A 20451-nucleotide genomic window follows, 5' to 3' on the forward strand; every position below is an offset into this window, starting at 1 on the left:
GCTGAAGGCAGACAATGACTGAGCTACCTGGGCACCCCTTAAGTTGGGTTTTAAAGAACAATTAGGAGGGGTGCCTCGGTGGCTCAGTGGGTTAAAGCCTCTACCTTCGGCTCAGGTCACGATCCTGGGGTCCTGGAATTGAGCCCTACATTGGGCTCTCTGCTCAGCAGGGAGCCTGCTTCCCCACCCCCGCCCACCTACTTGTGATCTCTTTCAAATAAATAAATAAAATCTTAAAAAAAAATTAGAAAAATGTACAATATGGAAGGGTATGCCAGGCATGGGCCAATGACAGCACCAGTCCAAAAGTGCTCCCTTGGGCAGCCTACACAGATATCCACAGAAGCCCCATGTCAGACAAAGGAAACAGTTGCAAAGTTGAGTCGACACAAAAATGAATTTGGTGACATTTAAAAGTTGTGTACTACTAAAGTGTAATATAAGAACAGAAATAAAGATAATAGAATGGCAGACAGAAGCTTAATTTTTAGAGATTTATTTATTTTAGAGACTGAGAGAAAGACAGTGTGCACGAGCAGGGGAAAGGCAGAGGGAAAGGGACAAAGAGAGTAGCAGATTCCCCACTGATCGAGGAGCCCAAAGTGGGGCTCAATCACATGATCCTGAGATCATGACCTGAGCTGAAATTAAGAGTCATAAGCTTAACCGATTGAGCCACCCAGGCGCCCCAGAAGCTGGATTTGTAAATGTCTTGTCAAGGGAGGTGGGTGGAAAGTACGGGCAAAATAGGTACAAACTTCCAGTTATAAAACTAGTTAAAATCATAGAAATAAAGTCTATATTCTCGAGAATATAGACAGTAATATTGTAATAACATTATATGGTGACAGAGGATAACCACATTTATCATTAATGACTGAGTAATGCAAACAACTGCTGATCACTGTGTCATACACCTGAAACCAAACATTATATGTCAATTATATTTCAACAGTAATAATAAAAAAAATCTAAAATAAAAAAGTTTTGTCATAAAAAGAAAGGGAAAAAAAGGACAACTCACTTTCCCAATCTCTCCTGCTGAATGGATTCAGGCCTAGCAGAGTAAGTGTGACCTATAGTTTGTGAAAAGCACGGTACTTGAAGATTTGTGAGGAATTCATTCTGCCAATAGGGGTAGGATACATCCAGCTTTCAGAGGCCAAAACATCAGAAATACCAGTTGTGATGACACATGCCCAATACTGTTGATGAGCTGTGATGCCTGTGCCCAACGGCAATAGCAACAGCATTTACTGAAACAGTTTGACACTATGACTTGGGCACTTTTGCTGAATGCATAGTCTTTATATAGTCACTGAATCTCCATCTTTTTTTTTTTTTTTTGGACAGAGAGAGAGATCACAAGTAGTCAGAGAGGCATGCAGAGAGAGAGGGGGAAGCATGCTCCCCACTGAGCAGAGAGCCCAATGTGGGGTTCGATCCCAGGACCCTGAGATCATGACCAGAGGCTTAATCCATTGTGCCTCCCAGGCACCCGATTCTCCATCTTTAATGTCGTTTCTCACCTGTTCTCTTCAAGTATACTTACAACTAAAAATCCTGACTGATATATCAGGAAAGGGAGAGGGCTCAAGATAAGATAGATGAAATAATGGAAGAAACACCCCACAAAAAAATTAGAAGATCAAAGCCCAGATGGAAAGGTTAGCCTTTAAAGTTTAGAAGTAGACAGGCAGATCAAGTTGTTGGCACACTTCTAATTCCCTGATTTGTTCTGTTTTGCTTCATGTGGAGGAGCATGGGAAGAAATCCAGTGAAGAGAGAAAATTCTATTTAATTTATACAACAGAAAAAAGTTAATATACAGAGTAAAAATGCAAAAGGCTGGGTAAGAAAGAAAATGGCAAAGGTTTGGAAAGTTGCTATCAGAGAGAAAAGATGACACCAAAAAATTTAAATGGTCCCTTCTCCATAAGCCCCTCACCACCTTCACCAAAATGTATCTTTAAAAGAATAAATTACTTGTTTTGGGGGTCAGGATAAATTTGTTTAAACTATGGACTAGAAGTCTGGGGACAAATAAGAACTGTTAGCAAGAAATCTACTTAAACCTCGATGGCTCTCACTAGACTCTAAGATCCTCCTCCATGGCAGGGAGGCTCCCTAATGAATAAATAAATAAGAAACTAATATGCCTGGTATATGGAAATGAGGAAAGACAGTAGAAAGAAAGGACAGAATGTGAAGTACTTCACAATTTTTCCTAGAGTAAGATTTCTCTTTAATTATGTCAAAATGAATAGAAATCATACTTGAATATATTGTGTTACCAACTGGGAAGTACAATTTCTTTGAAAAATGCTATGTAGGGGCACCTGGGTGGCTCGGTGGATTAAATGTCTGCCCTTCAGCTCGGGCCGTGGTCCAGGGATCTTGGGAATGAGTCCCTCAACTGGCTCTTTGCTCAGTGGTAAACCTGTTTCTCCCTCTGCCTCCACCCCCAGCTTGTGCTCTCTCTCTCTCAAATAAATAAATCTATAAATAAGTAAATAAATAAGTACATAAAGCTATGTAGCAAAATTATTGGCCATGCTAACCTTTCTTACAATTCCTGGAATTCTAAATTGTTACAAGATTGTCATACAAGTCACCTTCACTTTTATACTCAAGGACAAGAAGATGCACAGTGTCAATGAGCAAAGCCTCCTTACGTTCTTTTTTCCAAGGGTATTAAGGGAGGTGGAAGGAGAATGAATGGAAAGGGGCCTAAGCATTGGTGTTTTTTAAAGTTCTTAATAGTTTATCAGTTGATTCTTTGAAGTTTTCTAGGTAGATGATTATATGGTCTACAAAAATTTCTCTTCCTTTTTTAAATAAAAGCTTTCATTACAAGTGAGTGCTTGTTTTCTGAATTACATAAGTTAATGTATTACTGTTAACACTTTTCTAGGATTACTGAAGAAAGTCCACAGAACACATAAAAGTATGAAGAAAAACCTAAATATAATCCATAACCTCCCATTACCAAACAATTTTTTATCATTTATTTAATTTTCCATGTATTATTTTACTTATCAGAACTTCTAGTACATTTAAATGCCGGTGATAGCCAGTACCCTGTTTGATTTTATTGGACATCCTTCCAATGTTTCAAAATTAAGGGTAATTCTGCTGTACATTATTAGTTAATGCCCTTTATGAAACTGAGAAATTACCTTCTTAGTTTGCTAAAAATTGTTTTTTTTCCCTAAATCATGGGTAACACTAACCTGTTAAAGAGTAGTAAAATACTATAGATAAATTATTTTTTTCTTAATCATGACCTATTCTTACATTCCTAGGAGAAATGCTAGAAGTCTTACTAGACTATTAATTCTTCCAATTTAATTAAAGATTACTTATTAATTCAACAGCTATGTTCATAATAAAGGTGGTTTTTATCTTATGCAGCTGTTCTCCAATTTTGTAATGAGAATAACAAGGGTTATTCTGATTTGGCTAACAGGAATTAATGATGTCTTTTCTTTTTCCATGTTCTGAAATAATTTTCAATAGAAACTTGCAGTTCCTTGATGGTTTATTAGATATAACTTGACCATAAAATCATCTAGTTAAGCAGTTTTTGGAGGAGAGGAAATCTTTTAGTATATTACTACATTTTTCCATGGTTATTTTTCTACTTAGAATTTCCAATTCTAAGCTTTCAAATATACTGGCAAAAGTAGTACTCAGTATTCATTTATAATTCTGAAATATTTTTCCTATCTATAATTATGCATTATGCCCAATGTTGTTTATTTGTGCCTTTCTCCCCTACAACCATATCTGCCAATGGTTTATTTCCTCACCCATTTTGACAAGATTTTACAGCAAAACTGAGCAGAAAGTAGAGAACACTCCTATTTATCCCTTGCCCCCAACCCCCAATCTGAGCCACTATCAACAACTCATACCAGAGCGGCACACCTGACAGAATCATCAACACACCATTATCATCCAAAGTACACAGATTACATTAAGGTTCACTTTTGTGTTATACATTTTATAGGTTTAGACAAATGTACTGTGATACATATGCAACATAACAGTTTCATACAGAACAGTTTCACGGCCCTAAAAATCCTTTTTGCTCCATGTATTCATCCTTCCCTCCACCTAATCACTGGCAACCACTGATCTTACTATCCCTGTAGTTTTTTCTTTTCCAAAATGTCATATCGTTGGAATCATACAGTATATAGCTTTTGCAGATTGCTTCTTTCACTCAGTAACGTGCATTTAAAGTTTCTCCATGTCTCTCCATGACTTCATACCTCATTTCTTTTTAGCACTAAATAATATTCAAGCGTCTGGACATATCACAGTTTATTCATCCACCCACCAAATGGAGGACATCTTGATTGCTTCTAAATTTTAGAATTATGAATAAAAATGCTATGAATATTCATGTGCAGGTTTTTGTGTGGACACAAGCTTTCAACTCATTTGGGTAAATACCAAAAAGTATGAGTGCTAGATCCTATGGTAAAAGTATGTTTAGTTTTGTAAGAAACTGCCAAACTGGAAGCAAATCAGCTACGCCATTTTGCATCCCCACCAGCAAGGAGAGTTCTTGTTGCTCCGCATCCTCATCAGTATTTGGTAGTGTCAGTGTTCTGGATTTTAGCCAATTCTAATAAATAGGCAGTGATATCTTGTTTTAACTAGCAATGCCTTGATAATACATGCTGTTGAGTATCTCTTCATACACTTATTTAACATGTGTATCTTCTTTAATGCATTGTCTATTCAGATCTTTACCCACTGGGTTTTTTTTTTTATTAGTGAGTTTTAGGAGTTCTTTATCTATTTTGGATCGTCTTTATCAGATACCTTTTGCAAATATTTTCTCCAAGTGCCCGGCTTGTTTCTCATTCTTTTGATATTTCCCTTTTAAAAAAATCCTTTTCAAAGAAGTTTTTGTTTTATGTATTTTTGTTCTCTATTTCATTTACATTGCTTTTATCTTAAATACCTATCCTATTGTCTTTGGATTTATTTTGTGTTTTTCTAAGTTCCTGTTTCAAAGGCTTTGTTTTCTATCTCTTTTTCTTTTTCTTATGAAGATACTAAGCCTGCAAATTCCTAGTTCTCATCAGCCATATCCTACATTTGTATTGTCCCTGTTTAGTTATAATCATTTTGGGATAATAAGTTACTTGCAAGTGTGAAAATAGAATGCATATTGATTTTCACTGGAATTCATCAGTGTAAATTTGACCAATTTGAAAATAACACACTCTGAAAGGTACCAAATACCAATACATATTTTAAATGTTTACTGAAAAACAGTCTAGAAGAAAACACATTAGTATAAGAAGAATTATGTGTCAAGGGAGATAAGGGAAAGAGAGCATCCATAAAACAAGAATTAAGTTATTAAAATAAATAAAATGGATACTGTTGAACTAAACAATTCAAGATGGCTAAATAGCAAAATGGGTGCAAAAAGAAACACAAGTTAGTGAATTAAAGATAAACTTGAGAAACTTCACAGACCAGAGTAGAAAGACAAAGATGACAGAAAAAAACATTTTTAGAAAGTTAAAATTAACTTCCAAAAGAGATCCAGAAATTTCAACATGTTACTAACATGGATTACAGAAAGCATTAAGAGAATCAAGAAAAGTAGAAGAAATAATAGCTAAGAATTTCCCATCCAAGTACTAATCAGGCCTGACCCTGCTTAGCTTCTGAGATCAAATGAGATCGGGCGCGTTCAGGGTGGTATGGCCAAAAATATTAGTTCTCAGACTTAAAGGGCCCAACTAGATGTGCTTTCAAAACCACCCCAAATTTCAGAATATTAAGGACTTCCCTTAGAGCCCTTAAAAATTTTAATACATATAAAATGACTTAAATGACTAAAGATATATTCTGGAGGGAAAAAGGTAAATTTGGAGAAAACAGTGGGATGCCAAGAGACTAGCCAAAAGGAAAAAAAAAAAAAAAAAGTTAAATATAAGCTAGTAAAAATGCTTATAAAGGTGACCACTAGAAAAACTGAAATAAAACAGGTAACTCTGAAATTGGGGGGGGGGGGGGGGGGGGGGAAAAAAAAGGAAGAAAAATTGATACCAAGCCAACAACAACAACAAAAATATAAAGAACAACTTAAAATGGCAATAATTTAATCTAAACATATTAGTAATCACTGAGTGTGGCAGTGTTAATATTAAACATGGAGTACAATGTGAAACTCATTAAATGAGACAAAAAGATACTGCATATTGGTTTTAAACACATTAAAGATTAAAAGGTACCCAATAACATACCCTCAGAATATATAAAACACTGAAATTACAAAAAGAAACTGAAAAGTTCACACACACATAGAAGTTTCCAAAGAGCTGCCTACTTTTTAATTCATACTTACCACTAAGTAAAGTATTTAACTGAAAAATGCTTTCAGCAGTGTCAACAGTGTTATAGGAGAAATTTTCTTTGGAGAAATACATTAATAAGAAACAAACTGTTAAGTCAAGTTCACTAGGAAAAAAAAAATCAGATATAAATAATGAAAACTCCTTTTCCTAACCTAAGTGTCATAAAATAAGCCCCAAAATAAATGTTACCAAAAATAAGAAATACTACTGACTTCCAAAAAGGTAGTCAGATCCACAAGGGCAGCAGGGGCAATCACACTGAGGAATATTTTATTCTCCATGAACCCTGGGAAAACTATGTATGTTTAAGAACATAAGCTCTGGGGTCCAACAGACCTGAGTCTGAATGCTAACTCCTTGTGTTACAAAACTGAGATAAATATATTAAGCCCTAAGAGCTTTACTTTCCATATCAATTAAGTGGAGATAATAGTTTCTAACTCCATAAAGCTATAAAGCTATAATAGTTTCTAACTCCATAATTCCTGGAACAAAGGGCTCCATAACTGATAACTACTATTTGTTACTATTAATTGTAGTTGGGGTGCAATGTGTGAGAAACTGAGCAATGGGGACACATGGGTGGCTCAGCTGGTTAACTGTCTGCCTTTGGCTCAGGTTATGATCCCATAGTCCTGGGAGCCTGCTTCTCCCTCTGCCTGCTGCTCCCCTTGCTTGTGATCTCTCTCTCTCTCTCTGACTAATACATAAAATCTTTAAAAAATAAATTGAGCAATGTGCTTGGTATTATTTAATATATGTTTTCCAAACTTCTTTCAACTTTAAAATCAAATGGGAAGTATTTTCCATTTACTTCTCATAATATTTGGGTTCTCAATTCCCAACAACTAGTGTTAATTCTTTATTAAAATTAGGATTGCTAATTTTAGACGGAAGAATATGGCTGGTAGAATAAATATAGGCTGTCACCGTACCACAATCTAAGGAAGAAAAAAGTTAAGAAATGCATTAATATTGTCCTTCACTACTCCTGTAATTTCTTCCCTTTTAGAACTAGAAACATTTTCAGAGAGAAAATACCCAATGGAATATATAATAGAAAATACTCATGGAATATTTAAAAATACTCAACGGAATATAATCTTGCTTGAAATCAGAGAACAAGTCCAAACAGCTATTTTGATGGTCAGGGTACCCTGAGTAACTTATTTTTACTGAATAAATGTCTTTAATATGCTTAAAATAAAGTTTTATGGGCAAGAAAATTTTAAGTAATTAATGGAAGATATTATTCATACGTTTGAAGACTGTATCAATCGCTTTTTAAAATGTATTTTTTAAAAAAATAAAATAAAATAAAAATAAAATGTATTTTATCTTCTTTGAAGTAGGGTCGACACCCAACGTGGGGCTTGAACTCAGGACCCTGAGATCAAGAGCTACATTTTCCATCAACTGAGCCAGCCAGGTGCCCCTCGACCAGTTTTTCAAGACACATTTTTAGTTCTCAGTACTCAAGATGATGTAATTTTGAAGATACTGAAGAAGAGCCCCCACCTTAGCTCCAAAATAAAAGGAACACTAAGCCTGAGTTTCCGTAACATTAAGTTTATTGCAAAATTTACAGATGAGGAATACAAGAAATTAAAGCACATACTTGCACACTGGTTTTTTTCACATACCAGTCTATAAATCAATTCCTTATTTGCTTCTTATAAATTCAGTTCAACAGGCTTTCTGTGTTACTTGTAAGTACAAAGCTGACAATATAGTTCCTTACCTTTCCATTAGCTTCTCTTTATCCCAATTGAAGTGGCTAAGGAGTATTCTTGTGATAGTTGCTGGATTCTAAAGAAGGGGGGAAAAAAAGTTATTTTAAGGTAATAGTACTTCATTAACATTTAGTGAATTTTAGGCTGAATTTAATTTCATCCCACCCAAATTTCCTTTCCTAAGATATTTCTTTATTCTACAAAGAAAAACACAAAATTTAGTTGTAAGATCAAGACTATTTAAAAATAGTTTGCCATCCTAATTTGTCAGATTTCTACAGGATTATAAAGCAGAATTCAAAATAAGCCAGAAAAAATGGATAAGGAAGATGTGGTTCATATATACAATGAAATATTACTCAGCCATTAGAAAGGATAATACCCACCATTTGCATCGACACGGATGGAACTGGAGGGGATTATGCTAAGTAAATAAGTCAAGCAGAGAAAGACAATTATCATATAGTTTCACTCATATGTGGAACATAAGGAATAGCGCAGAGGCCCACAAGGGAACGGAGGGAAAACTGAATGGGAAAAAATCAGAGAGGGAGACAAACCATGAGAGACTCTGGAATCCTGGAACTGAACTGAGGGTTACAGAAGGAAGGGGTGTGGGAGGATGGGGTAACTGGGTGGGCACGTGCGGTGATGAGCAGTGGGTGTTATACGCAACTAATGAATCACTGAACACTACATCAAAACTAATGATGTAATACTATATGCCAGCCAACTGAATATAATAAAAAAATTTTTTAAAATAAGCCAAAAAGAAATCTAATGAAATCAAGCACTAATTTAAATGAACTCTTTTATAATTAAGATTTAGCATACTGTCACTCTGTTAACAAAATTTCTAATGAATAAAATTTCTAATACTTTATTGTATTCAATAGTTCAAATGAATCTAAACCATTTATAAGTCACAAGGTCCTTCAGAGATATTTAATGAAAAGAAAAAATATTTGTATTGGGTAATAATTTAAAGAGTATAATCAGAGGCTACTGTTTCAGTTCTAGAAGGAAAGGCTAACAGCATGAAATAAACCCAAAACTGACTGTCCTATTGTTTAATGCTGTCATTTATTTTTATTAATATTTATTTCCATTTCTCATCAAACTAGTCAGGTTACTATCTGGGTACAGAATTTTGACCTAAAATGCTAGTTACAATGTCAGAGGTGGAACTCAAACCTGACTCTGCTTATTTGTAGGTCACGTATAATTTTATTACATCAAATAACATTTCAAAAAGATCACTGCATAAAACTACTTCTGTATCACCATAGTGAGAACACAGTATTAGTTAACAACTGATTTAATTAAAAGGTTATCTTGCATAAAAATATCATGAAACAATACAATTTGTCATAGAAAAATTCACCTACATTCAATACCCCTCCCCCAAATCCAAAGCTGTAGATAACGTTAACTTTCATTCTCCCACTCTAGACACACTTTGCTAATCCATTTATCCATCCTTGCTTCTTGGGCCCAGACCACCTTCGGAATTCTCCTTTAACAGAGCATGCGACAGACATCATCACTTTACAAGAGTTAATATGTAAAACAAAACAAAACAAACAAACAAAAAAACCCTATTAACTGATCCTATTTTATGTTTGTTTGGGCAGAATATACATAGTGTTTTGCCTAGCTCTTTCTCAGACATATGATTCAACAATTTATAAACACCCCAACCACCCCAACCCAACTCAGTTTGGAAACAGGTTTTCGCAACAGGGTCTGCCTGCAATTGAAGTAATTATTCATTTAGGTTTAGTCACATGTAAAACAAAGGCAATAATCCTATCAATTACTAGTGCCCATGAGAATTGTGTGACCTGTAACTCTGTGGCACCCAAATACACTGTGTTCTCTACCACTAGACAGAGTAGAGTGCTGGGGGAAAATGTTTCAGGAGTTGCTGAAGTCTCAGCTTGCACACAGAAAAAAGGAAGAAGAGGACAAATGCTCTCTGATGCCCTTTGATGTTGCTGTAGTGTCTTTTCTGTGCTTGAGTTCCAGTATCAAAAATTATTATAGAAAGTTCAGTTAAAACACAGATTACTAGGGTCCATATGGTTCTACTTAATAGGTTTGGGGTAGGGCATCCCAAAATGTGATCGTGATCCAAGGGATCAGAAAATAAGACCAGCAGTCTCCCAGATGAAGAAACAGGACAATTTTTCAGCTCATCCTTCAAAAATTGCTGTGTAGGTGTATGTGCCTGAGGTACATATTATATCAAAGGTAGATGCTCCAAAGTTTTTCCTAATAGGATAGACTGAAAAAAATCATCTCAACCACAGTGGCATGATAATGCCAAAATACTTATATTCTGCCTGGGTCTATGCTATGGGGCAGGAGATATTTCACAATACAAACTAAATAATTATATTGGGGGCACTATTTCAATGTAGCTGCCTTAATGTGCACTGCATATAAGGAAATGTAATGGGAGAATAACAATGGCTTTATGTGCACTGCATATAAAGAAAGGTAATGGGAGAATAATACATACTGTGAATCTACCGTACGCCAATCCCTATATAAGGTACTTTATATACCCCCACTTAATTCTCAAAGCTCTCTGTAAGAGAGCACTTTTCTGTCATTTTTAATATGAGAAAACCATGATGAGACTCTTTGGAGGCTATAAAAATTACCCAATGTTATCCACTTAATTATGTGAAAAAGATGTGAATTTTAGCCTATGACAATCTGAATCTAGTATTCTTTCATTTATTCCACGTAGTAGAACCTAAAGTAATATTAAACATCTCATTTTACTACTAGTCATATGTTTGATGACTAGTAGTAAAGGGTGAATCAAGACAGGATGAAGGGATGGCAGAAAGCTAAGAAACACAAGGGAGCTTTCTGGGAATGTTCTATTTCTTGAATGTGACGGTTGGTTAGATGAGGGAAAACACTTCTCAAAACAAACTATACTCTTAAAAATGGGTATAATCAGTCATATAGTTATACACCAATAATGTTAATTTATCTAAAAACAAAATAAACTGACTTTTGGTCCTAGCCAACACAGAGTAATAAGCTCATTGCAGTGGCTCGCTTTCTCACTGATTACAACTAAAAACTGGGCAAAATACTCTTCAACAGCAGGCAGATTGGGGAGAGAAGTGAAGAACAACAAATAAGGTGATGGTGGGTATCCTGTTTTTTATCTTTTATTTCCTGGCTTTGGAGTGGGCCATATAGGGAAACTGCTGCAGCAGGCAAGAGCAGCTAACACTGAAAGAAGAGAGTCTTTTCTGCTAGAGGATTATAGCAAAAGGCTCCTAACAATGTAAGGAAAATGCTTTTTTTTTTTCTTTCTCTCCTGTTTCTCTAGGTCCTGCCTGAGGCCCACCACAGCCATAAAACTACACTGCTGCAGAATGACAAGAGGAAATCCATTGCTCTGAAGAGAAGAATCAGGAAGAGGGCCCCTGTTGTGAAAAAAAGTTGGGGGGGGATCCATATTCTTTTCTCTCTTGCCACTTCACCTCAACGCATGACAGGTAACAAACTAAGTCATGCTTCTGGCTAGAGGAATGAAGAAAAGGGTCTCTGGGAGTCAGAGAGTACAGGGGAAACTGCTGAGAAGAGAAAGATGGAGGAGTAGACCCCTAACTCTGCTTATGAACCTGGGCTCACCTGCAAGCTATGCACATGTGGAACACAGCTAAAGTACAGGAGAGGCTTTTAGACTACCACTATAATATAAATCCCTGCCCAAGTCCTAGATCAATCTAAGTGGTAAAGAATGGAAGGGAAACACAGCAAAGGCTTTGAAAACTGAACACTACCTATATAAAGTGAGAAAGAATATGCAGTTATAACCTAACTGGATTTACCTGTTTACTGAAACAAAAAATCTTCACCTCTGAAGGATTTAACAGGATGCAGAATCTCACAATATTCAAAACATCCAGGACAGAATCCAAAAATTAACACATATGGCAAGAACCACGAAAATCCGACCAATCCTCAAGGGAGAAGGTAATTAATAGAGTGCCGACCCCAAGAAGACCTAGATATTAGAAGTACAAAAGTTTAAAGCCACTTATTAAAAACATGATCCATTAGTTGAGAATGGACACCTTAAAATGGAAAGAAGTTATAAAAAATAACCAAATGGAAATTTTAGAACTAAAAAATACAAAGGCTACTGGACAGGCTCAGTAGCAGAAAGGAGGTGACAAAGAAGACACTGAACTTGAAGATATAACGATTAAAAATACCCAAACTTAACAGAAAAACTATCTTTTCTGTTTTGTTTTTAAAAGAACAGTCTCTTGCAGCACCTACGTGGCTTAGTCAGTTAAGCAGCTGCCTTCAGCTCAGGTCATGATCCCAGTGTCCTGGAATCGAGTCCCACATTGGGCTCCTTTCTTGGCAGGGAGCCTGCTTTCTCCCTCTGCCTCTGCCTGCCACTCTGCCTGCCTGTGCTCTCTCTCTCTCTCTGAGAAATAAATAAAATCTTAAAACAAACAAACAAACAAACACAACAGTCTCTCGAGGTGCCTGGGTGGCTTAGTTGGTTAACCGTCTGCCTTCGGCTCAGGTCATGATTCCAGGTTCCTGGGTTGGAGCCCCACATCAGGCTCCCTGCTCAGTGGAAAGCCTGCTTCTCCCTCTCCCTCTACTGCTCCCCCTGCTTGTGCTCTCACTCTCTGTGTCAAATAAATAAAATCTTAACACAACAAAACACACCAGTCTCTCAGGGCCCTGTTGGGATAATACCAAAAGCTGTCAGCCTAGAATTCTATATTCAGTGAAAGTATAGTTCAGGAATGAAGACAAAGATATTCTCAGACCAAAACCCAAAACAAAAAAAACCCCAAAACTGGCGATTCATAGACCTGTACTCCTGGGGCTAATAATACATTATAAGTTAATAAAAAAATTTAAAAAAAAATTTTTTTAAAGGAATGAAAAAAAAAAAAATAAAAAACCGTGGTACATCCACAATGGAATACTACTCAGCAAAAGAAGGAACTATTGATACATAAAATATGAATGAATCTCAAATGCAAATTCTAAGTGAAAGAAGCCAGATTCAATAGGCTACATATTGTACAATTCCAAACAAAACCACAGGAATGGTGTAGCAATTCCAGGTTGCCAGAGGAGGGTTTAAACAAATGAGGTAGCATGAAGGAATTTTTAAGGCGGCCATTATGGAACTGTTCTGTATGTTGATTGTGGTAGCAAATACAGAACACCAGGCCCTGGTCAAAATTAATGAAACTGTACACCCAAAAGTATAAATTTCATAGAAATTAATATATAAATTTAAAATATTAAGTTATAAAAGTAATTCAACCTACAAGTGGAGCATCTATAATGGAGTTCTATTTAAAGTACAATTAAGTGTCAAAAGAACAATGCTGAATAGAAGGAACACAGACATGAAATTATTCAGTGCCAGGCACTCTAAACACATCATATTTCATTTAATCTTCACAGCAACACTTTATACAAGGTAGGCATTATTTACATTTTACAGATGAAGTTAGAAAGATTAAGTCATTTGACCCATGATGAAATAAGATTAATAGAATCTAATAATAGGAAAATTTTCTAAAAATTTATATTGTAACACCATCCTTAAAGATTCTGATTTAACTGCTTTAGGCTGGGGCCCAATCAAGGGAGAGATATCACCTATGCATGCTACCAAAATTCATGATTAGTTAAGTAGAAAATCAATTCAAGCTCTTGGTTGAAATAACTTTTCATCCTACTTTTATTGGCAGTTCTCATTTCTTAAAGATACAAACAAAAAGATATAAAAAGTTAACAAGCAAAATCAATATAGTTAGAAAATTAGTACTAGCAGCAGTATTTAACTTTTAGGGCAATAAAACAATCTGAAATCTCACATATTCTCCAGTGGTAAACTCTAAAACTACGGTCCCTCATTGGGCTACATATTAAAATCTCCTGAGGAACTTGAAAAATACCAATACTTGGGACTTCCCCATAGCAATTCTGATTGAAAGGGTTTTGTATTTTGTTTTCTTAGAAAGCCAACTTTTTTTTTTTCAAGATTATGTATTTATTTGACAGAGAGAGAGAGATATCACTAGTAGGCAGAGAGGCAGGCAGAGAGAAGTGGGGGGATGCAGGCTCCTTGCTGTGAGCAGAGAGCCCAATGCAGGGCCTGATCCCAGGGCCCTGAGATCATGACCTGAGCAGAAGGCAGAGGCTTAATCCAATAAGCCACACAAGAGCCCGTTTTTTTAAAAAGATGTATTTATTCTGGAGAGAGTACACACGTGCAGGGGTTGGTAGGGAAGGATAGATGCAGAGGGAGAAAGAAAGAGAATCTCAAGCAGACTTGTCATGACCTAGCAGTGTAATACTGTAGTAATTTGAAGAAAACTACATTCTAAGGTTATAGCAGCAGTATATGGTTTGAAAGTATCTACAAAGTTCTGTTGTAAAAAGTGGGTGTGAAGGGGCGCCTGGGTGGCTCAGTGGGTTAAACCTTTGCCTTCAGTTCAGGTCATGATCCCAGTCCCGGGATCAAGCCCCACATGGGGTTCTCTGCTCAGTGGGGAACCTGCTTCACCCCTCTCTCTCTGCCTGCCTCTTTGCTTACTTGTGATCTCTCTCTCTCTCTCTCTGGCAAATAAATAAATAAAATCTTAAAAGAAAAAAAAAGTGGATGTGAATATGCCAAATCCCCCAGCTGATGCCTTAATATCAATGCACTGTCATCCTCCATTCATTGATCAAGCAGTTCTCAACTCTGGTAGCACATTAGAATCATATAACGAACTTTAAAAAACCCAATATGGAGGCCAAACCCTACACTAAATACATCAGAGGACAAAGTGAGGAAAGAACCTAGGCATTACCAGTTTTTTGAAAGCTCCCTGGCAATTCCACTACATAGCCAAAGTGAAGAACTGCATATCTAGATGTATGTATTCACACGTATACACATGCATACAGATGCCTGCATTTAAAAGTGTGACAAACATAAATAAATAGATAAATAGATAAATAGAAAAGAACATGACAGGATCTCCTGGTAGAATTAACCAAGTTATTGAAGGACACTCCTATGATAAGTATTGTAGGGAAGCAACTATTTTTTGAAAGGTCTCAATACACAACTTTCTTATTTTAGGAGAAAGCCCAATATTAAATGAATAGGTTTCATAAAAGAGTAGTCTAAGATGAAACAGCAAAAAACCACTGTTTAACCCAATGAACATACACAGAAAGGCCTCAGAGCCTAGCTTTTTATCTCAGAATTTGATCTGCAGTGGAATTAAACAGGTTATACATTCCATCTCAACACTGTTTGACAAATTTCCTACAAAAAAAATGGGCTCATAAAAAAGAATGAAATCTTGCCATTTGCAATGACATGAATGAAGCCAGATAGTACTATGCTAAGCAAAGTAAGTCAGAAAAAGACAACTACTGTATGACTTCACTCATATGTGGAATTTAAGAAACAAAACAATCAAGCAAAAGAAATAAAGAGGGAGAGAGGCAAACCAAGAAAACGACTCTTAACTATGGAGAACTGATGGTTTTCAGTGGGAAGGGGGCGGGAGGACAGGTGACATAGGTGATGGGGATTAAGGAGGGCACTCACTGTGATGAGCACCAGTGATGTATGTAGGTACTGAATAAGTACACTGTACACCTGAAACTAATGTAACACTGTACATTAACTCTACAGGAAATTAAATAAAAACTTTAAAAAAATAAAAAAAGAATGGCCCCATTTAAAAAAAATTTTTAATTTTTTAAATTAACATATAATGTAATAGCCCCAGGGGTACAGGTCTGTGAATCACCAGGTTTACACACTTCACAGCACTTACCATAGCACATACCCTCCCCAATGTCCATAACCCCACCACCCTCTCCCTACCCCCCCGCCCAGGAACCCTCAGTTTGTTTTGTGAGATTAAGAGTCTCTTACGGTTTGTCTCCCTCCTGATCCCATCTTGTTTCATTTATTCATTTCCTAACCCCAAACCCCCCACGTTGCATCTCCCCTTCCTCAGATCAGGGAGATCGTATGACAGTTGTCTTTCTCCGATTGACTTATTTCGCTAAGCATAATACCCTCCAGGTCCATCCACGTTGTCACAAATGGCAAGATTTCATTTCTTTCCATAGAAATGGCCTCATTTTTATAGTAAGTTTTCCATCTAGTTTAATCTATAAGCTCCTCCAGAGCTGCTGATAATCTACCAAATTTTATAGACACTTGCTTGGTAATGCCTTAATATCAGAAACCCAAAAGCCATAAAATATAAAAACTTCTATAAAGAAAGAAGTATTTGCAACACCTGCAATAAACAGTAAATAAGCAAACATACAAGTCTATAAAAAACAATCCAACACAAATGGATGGTTTATGAATTCTAAGAATACAATTGGCTGAAAAACAAGAAAATATTCAATCTCCTTAATTACAACAAGTATTTTTAATCTGTCACAATGACTAAGATCTTCAAAGTTTACAATATCCAGGGACAAAGGAAGGGAAATATTTCATGTTAGTGAAGTGCAACTTTTGAGAGTAGTTTGGCAGAACGGATCAAAATTAAAAATGCATATGACCTAAGACAGGATCTAAAGATTCCACTGCCAGAAACCTACTCTGCAGAAATATGTATGTGTAGAAGGGGGCCACCTGGGTGGCTCAGTCAGTTAGGCATCTACCTTCGGCTCAGGTCACAATCACAGGGTCCTACTTGGCATCAGACTCTATCTCTCCCTCCCTGCCTCTCCCCCTGCCACTCCCCCTGCTTGTGCTTTCTGTCAAATAAATAAAATACTTTTTAAAGACATGTTAAGTATAGAAGGGGAAGAATAAGACATTTCACATGCACATTATTTGGAAAAGCAATAAAGCAAAGATAACCTACATTTTTCCAAAGGCAAATTGCCTATAAATTATGCCATATGCAATAAAACAAACAAACAAAAAATCTGTATGCATTGACATGGAAGGATATTCATGAGACATCACTGAGTTAAAAAAAAGTTACTGAGTAACGTACAATATTCCATTTTCTAGTTACAAAAAGAGTAAAGTTCATTTTGTTGTTGTTGTTGTTGTTAAAGATTTTATTTATTTGAGGGGCACCTGGGTGGCTCAGTTATTGGGCGTCTGCCTTCGGCTCAGGTTGTGGTCCCAGGATCTTGGGATTGAGTCCTGTGTTGGGCTCCCTGCTCAGGGGAAGCCTGCTTCTCCCTCTCCCACACTCTCTGCTTGTGTTCCCTCTCTCACTGTGTCACTCTCTGTCCAATAAATTTTAAAAGTCTTTAAAGAAAAAAATTTTTTTAGTTATTTGAGAGAGAAATATGAGTAGAAGGGAGGAGAAGAGGGAGAGGGAGAAACAGACTCCCCACTGAGCAGAGAGCCCAATGTGGGTCTCCATACCAGGGCCCTGAGATCATGACCCGAGTAGAAGGCAGATGCTTAACAGACTGAGCCACCCTGGCACCTGTTGTAAAGTTCTATGATATACTCAACATGTAATGAAATGTTTAGAAGTATTTATATTAAAGCTGTTCTGGAGTTACCATCCCTGGGGACTGATCTGGGAATGGGGTGGAAAAATGTGGGTTTTTTCTACTTTATGATGATATGAATAGAAATTTAGAGTACTACTTCTATAACAATCAACTGTAAACAGTTCAAGGCTGCTTGCTTCTTAAAACTATAGTTCACAAAATCACAATTACCTGAGTCTGTCAGAAATTCTGAATCCTAAGTCCTGGTCCACATCTACTGAATCATTTCAACCAGACTCTCAAAAGTTCCTGAGGTGATGTATATGCACAGTGATATTGACAAGCTACAGAAAGTACAGCTACAGAAAGTAGCTTTACTAACTACACAAGCTACAGAAAGTAGCTTTACTAACCATAAAATGTTTCATTTCCAAATTCTTAGATTTAATTAAATACATGATTTCTTTAAGAAATTATCTGTCTAATTCAGACAGAATTTTTCTTCTCTTAGAAGGTATGTAAGTATGTTGAGAACTTTATACTAAGAGTCACTAAAAACTGAAATATAGGGGCGCCTGTGTGGCTCAGTCAGTTAAGCGGCTTTCCCACTTGCCTTTCCCACTGGAGATGCTTCTTGGAAGAGGACTTCAGCAAAAATTTCAGTTTAACTCACTACCCTTGGAGATTAATTAAAATGAAAATTTAACATTGATAAGCTTTGACCAAAGAGAATTCTAATCCATGATACCTGAAATTGTACTAAGGTATGCATTTGAACTACAAATGTAATCCTGACATACCAAAACTTATTACTGAATCCATTTAATGAACTACCATCAATAACATCTCAAATTTGGCTTTGTTGACTTGCCCTTGTACATGCATTTTATGAAGGCAATTCCTTCCTTCTATGTCATCTCTAATTTGGAGAGTCAAAATTTCACCTCTAGAAGAATGTCAAGAGTTTCATCAGAATTTAATAAAATAATTAAAATGTTTCTGTAAAAAGAAGAAAAGATACTATCACTATGTATAATTATTTGATTTATTCTGTAAAAATTCAGCTGCAAACCAAAGGCATGTGATGAAAGGCATCCATTTATATGGAGGATGGAAGGGATCCATTTATATGAAGGATAGGTAAAACTTCTATTTTACATGAGAAAACAAACTGACATCTTTACATAGCAATGTATGGTTCAGCATCTCACTGATCAAGAGCCAAGTCACCCCCAACAAAAATAACCCTAGTTTTAAACATTTACCATTATATGAGGCCCCCATTCAAGGCAATGTTTTCTTGGGTTTCTGTCTCCTGAGGAGGAAAAAGCCCTGCATAATCTTTCGAGGGGGAAAAAAAAAATCCTTCAGATAAAAGCTCAAGAACCAAAAGGAAAGGCCAAGAACCAAGTAACTACCAATTCCAAATTACTTTGGTGTAATGGGGCTAATTTAAATATAAATGTTCTATATAGACCACCTTTATATTACTTAACTGTTTTTGCAGTAGTTCAGAACTATTAGAGAATTATTTAAGAATCTTCTTAGTTATCGGGGCGCCTGGGTGGTTCAGTTGGTTGGGCAACTGCCTTCGGCCCACCCACATCGGGGATCCCTGCTTTACGGTGAGTGCTTCTCCCTCTGACCTCTCCCCTGTCACATTCTGTCTCTCTCTCTGAACTAAATAAGATCTTTAAAAAAAAAAAAAAAAAAATCTTCTTAGCTATCTACTCATAATCTCACCTCTGGGTTCCAATTGTCAAGCCCAAAGTATTAGTATTCTAGACACAGCTATCATGCCACACACTGAAAATGTTCCACAAACACAACCAAAACACTTGAATGACTTCAAGGTACTGCACTTCACTTAACACAACCATTAGCTATCTCCAAACTACCTAAACATGGCATACCAAATTGTATTATTTCTGCAAAGTGAAATGAATATTAAGTGTTGTATAATAGTTACCTCTTCTTCTGGAAGAACTTTAAAAAAACAGATGCATACAAATTCCGAACTATTTCTTAATAACAACTTTTAACAGTACAGTATTTGAACCAGTACTTCCTCCTTCCTCATCACAGCAAATCAAAATACCTATTGATCAGTGGTAGGATTCTGATTAGTAATTCACTATTTCTTACTTACACTCTATATATTAAAATATGTAAAACAGAAACATAAGTGAGAATCTAAAAATCATAGTGCTTATTTAAAGGAGTACAGAAGTTTTAATTTGTATCTCATAAAGACCCTATTAAAAAGCCACCGTACATTTCTTTCAAGCTCAGGAAGTAGCCATAAAGCCAAATGATCTTGAAATAGACACATATATACTGCTGTATCATTTAAATGAAGTTTTATGGGGCATCTTGAAATAGGCACATATATACTGCTGTATCATTTAAATGAAGTTTTATGGGGCACCTGGGTGACTGAGTGGGTTAAAGCCTGTGCCTTCAGCTCAGGTCATAATCCCAGGGTCCTGGGATGGAGCCCCGCATCAGGCTCTCTGCCCAGCAGGGAGCCCACTTCCCCCTTCCTTTCTCTGCCTGCCTCTCTGCCTACTTGTGATCTGTCAAATAAATAAATAAAATATTTTAAAAATAAATAAATAAATAAAGTTTTATGACCTAGCTGTATGTCTCCAATACACTCTCCTGCCAAGTACTCTCAAAATACACAGGCTCAGTGACTAAGAATCATAAAAAAGAAACACGTGGCAGATACAACTAGAACCTTCCTCCGTTTGTGAGGTTTATAATGAATACCTGGACTGAGAACACTTCTACATATATTTGCCGAGAGGATTTTTTAAAAA

General features: G+C 36.3%; 1 protein-coding gene across 1 annotated transcript in view; it reads right to left on the reverse strand.

Annotated features, from left to right (window-relative positions):
• ARIH1 (ariadne RBR E3 ubiquitin protein ligase 1) overlaps window positions 1–20451 on the reverse strand; it is a 118152-nt gene that overhangs the window by 64792 nt on the left and 32909 nt on the right. The window contains exon 2 of the mRNA XM_059371891.1: window positions 8131–8198. Coding sequence (XP_059227874.1) covers window positions 8131–8198 — 68 coding nt within the window. The remainder of the gene's footprint in view (window positions 1–8130; window positions 8199–20451) is intronic.

The sequence above is a fragment of the Mustela nigripes genome, chromosome 13, assembly GCF_022355385.1.
Source record: "Mustela nigripes isolate SB6536 chromosome 13, MUSNIG.SB6536, whole genome shotgun sequence".
NCBI classification, from domain to species: domain Eukaryota; kingdom Metazoa; phylum Chordata; class Mammalia; order Carnivora; family Mustelidae; genus Mustela; species Mustela nigripes.